Source organism: Lycium barbarum, chromosome 5, assembly GCF_019175385.1.
Source record: "Lycium barbarum isolate Lr01 chromosome 5, ASM1917538v2, whole genome shotgun sequence".
Taxonomy (NCBI): domain Eukaryota; kingdom Viridiplantae; phylum Streptophyta; class Magnoliopsida; order Solanales; family Solanaceae; genus Lycium; species Lycium barbarum.
This window is the reverse complement of record NC_083341.1, coordinates 82,149,919-82,153,396: the sequence shown is the minus strand read 5'-3', so window position 1 is coordinate 82,153,396 and position 3,478 is coordinate 82,149,919. Positions and strand designations below refer to the sequence as shown.

General features: G+C 37.1%; 1 protein-coding gene across 1 annotated transcript; it reads left to right on the top strand.

Moving 5' to 3' along the window:
• The first annotated feature begins 1,519 nt into the window (after positions 1-1,519).
• On the top strand, positions 1,520-2,200 carry LOC132639532 (uncharacterized). Its single transcript, XM_060355975.1, has 2 exons — positions 1,520-1,546; positions 1,643-2,200. Exons 1-2 carry the CDS (start codon positions 1,520-1,522, stop codon positions 2,198-2,200), a joined length of 585 nt encoding a protein of 194 aa, XP_060211958.1.
• Positions 2,201-3,478: the final 1,278 nt, after the last annotated feature.

Genomic DNA, 3,478 nt, shown 5'->3' with positions numbered 1-3,478 from the left:
TATTTACTCTTTAACCTTTAATGTCATTTAATGGTGTACAATATTATTTGTGCCTAGTTGTTTTTCCTTTGCTTGAGAAAGAAAGAGAAAGTTAGGAAAAGAGTAAATAACAAGGATTTGAGGCTTATAAACCTCATCTAATAACTTGAGCTAGAGATGGGAAAGTTACTTGAGATCAAATGGGTGTTCATATTTTCCACATTATAAGGCTTGAGAAAGCTTAGTAATGATACTTATCAATTTGGTTGGGAAACTTTTGATAAACTTGTGTATCCCATATTTAATTGCATTCACACATATAAAGGAGTTGGATCAATACCCAGTTGCATTACTTTCCATTGAAACCACAACCTTAGTGTCTTTGGTAATTGTTAATCGAAAATCAAGCATTCTCTTACCAATGATCATGAAAAATATTAAAACCAAACCTTTTGTACACTTCCGTCTCTAGAAATATAGACTATTAGTCAAGCGTTACACTTAACGAGTTTATTTATTCATTGTATTCTCTGTGGGATTTGACCCCAATCTTGTTGGGTTCTATATTTGACAACGACCGCTTACTCCTATTTTAAAGGTGTGATTTGGGTGTATTAGCCATAACCGTTAAAAGCCTTTACGATGGAGAGAGGAAAAACTGAAAATTAACTTCATCACTTAATAATGGAATCTAAAGTGGTACACTACCAATATATATATATATATATATATATATATATATATATATATATATATATATAGAGAGAGAGAGAGAGAGAGAGAGAGAGAGAGAGAGAGAGAGAGAGTTGAATCATAAGTAGGAGGGATAGCGTTTCATTTTCTCTTCATAGGTCTACTTCTTTCACTACTTATGCCTTATAGCGATAAAAATAATATTCTTCCGGGATCGGCTCAACCTATCATCGATGGTTCTAAAATCTCTACCATCAAGAATATAAACAATTATGGACAGCATTGTTTTGAATCCAAATACAAGAGACGTTAGTTTCAAATATGTTACGAAGTTTTGCATCAATTATAGATAATATAAATTAGCATGAGCTAAATGTTTTTACCGATGAATCCTGCAATTCTGGTTACTCAATCAACCTAATATCATTAACTTCAATCAAGGTTTATTAGTGGTGCTTTAATCTTCCCTTTCATCTCATCAATTATACGTTCTAATATAAAGATTCAATATTGTAATTGACTTTGCACAGGTACAAACTTTGAGATTTACGAAGATAAGACGTGAAAAGGAACTTTTCTCTTTTAAATGGCATATTCAAGAAGATAGAATTGTACTTGTGCGTCATGCCAGAATCAACATTGTTGTGAGCTTCATGATTATTCTAATAGTCCTATGAATCCAGAATCAGTTTATTATGTGGGGCAGTACAATTGTGGTGGTGGAAATTATGAAAATTACTTCAGAAATAATTATAATCCTCACTTTGGGAAGCAAAACATTGACAAGCAGAACTATTATCAGAAGCCTTAGGCTTAGCAGACTGGCAACAATACTATGAAAGATACGATGAAGCAATTATTGGCTCAACAGCTGGTGATCAAGCAGTTAAATCAGAAAGCTATGAGTGAGATGCAGTAACAAAATCAACAAGTTATAAGTGAGATGCAGAGTTTGGTGGATCTCTTGTAGGAGGTTCCAAAATATGCTAAGTACATCAAGGATATTGTTGCAGATAAGAGGCACTGGACAGGATTTGAGACTGTAGTACTTGCTGAAGAGTGTGGTTCTAGAGTGAGGAGCAACATTTCACCAAAGCTGAAAGATTCGGGAAGCTTCACTGTCTCTATCACCATTGGTAACATTGAGGTTGGGCTAGTATTGTCTGATTTGCGTGCTAGTATTAATTTGATGCCCACCTCTGTGTTCCAAACGTTGGGGTTGGGTGAGCCAAGGTTAAAAACAGTCACTTTGCAGTTAGTGGATAGATCTCTAGCATATCTCGATGGCATAATTGAAGATGTTCTTGTTAAAGTGGTTCCATTCATTCTGCCAGTTGTTTTCATCATTCTTGATTATGAGGCTGATAAGAATGTCTCTCTCATCATAGGAAGGAGATTCTTAGCTACTGTTGATGCGGTTATCCAAATCAGAGATGGGAAGATGTCCATGACAGTCGATGGGCAAGAGGCTACTTTTGATGTATTTGAAGCAACCAGGCTACCGCCCCATTATGAAGAATTTAAATAATCACTGTGGTGGAGCCCGAGCTAACGAATGCAGAACTAGATCACTTTCTAGCTTCTCGAGATCCTCTGGAGATGTCATTGGTATATGGTGAGGACTTGATGGAAGATGAAATAGTCGAGGAGTGCCTTCACATTCTTGACACTTCTTGTGCATATTTACGAGCCAATACATCATTCGAAGAGTTAGAAAGACCAGAATCGTGGAAGAGGCCAAAACCATCTATTGAGGAGGCCCCTGTTCTTAAGCCGAAGCCATAACCATCTCATCTGCAGTATGCTTTCTTGGGCAGCGTTAACACACTGCCCGTAATGATCTCGGGTTATTTATCAGATGTGCAGGCTGGACATGTGTTGCGAGAGCTGAGAGATAGAATACGAGCCCTTAGATGGACTATAGCTGACATCCAAGGCATTAACAACTCATTTTGTATGCATAAGATATTGTTGAAAGATGATAGTAAGCCCGTTGTTGTAATTCAGAGAAGGTTGAACTCAATTATGAAAGAGGTGGTGAAGAAAGAAGTGATCAAGTGGCTTGACTGCTGCATTATTTACCCTATCTCTGATAGCAAATATGTGAGTCCTGTTCAATGTGTCCCGAAAAAAGAGGGGCATGATTGTTTTGAAGAATAAGAAGGATGAGCTGGTACCTCAGAGAACGGTCACTGGTTGGCGTATTTGTATTGGCTACCAAAAGCTGAACACTGCAACCAGAAAAGATCACTTCCCTTTACCTTTCATGGATCAGATGTTGGATCGATTGGCCAGGTGATACACTAAAATTACACTTATGAGTGGCGTAAAGCGGTCGTTGTCAAATGTAATAACCCAAACAAGGTTGGGGTCGAATCCCACAGGGAATATGGAGAGAAAAGGGTACTAATTGTATGCGATACTAGTCTTTAAAGGCTTTAATCATATTCCGAATAGTTTGAAATATTTGTTGTGTAATGTAAACGAATACTTTGACTTGAATTGTAATTAATGCGAGAGAGAGACTAAGGTTGTGTTCCCAGCTTTGATTAGATATTATGCTTCAGGTTTCAATGTGACATACTTCTAATGGTTGTTCTAAGAGTATGCACTTGATCTCTTAAGGACTTCCCAATGTTTCCCGACAGTTAGGCCGTATTTCCTCTTTATGAATTTTCCAAATGCGAAAGAGTTGAACTCGAAGAGCGACCAATAGTGCAAATTAGACTTGTTCTTATACCTAAGTTAGTCTATTAAACGAGGGTTAACGCCCCGAGTCATTGTTATTCAATCTTACCAATACTAA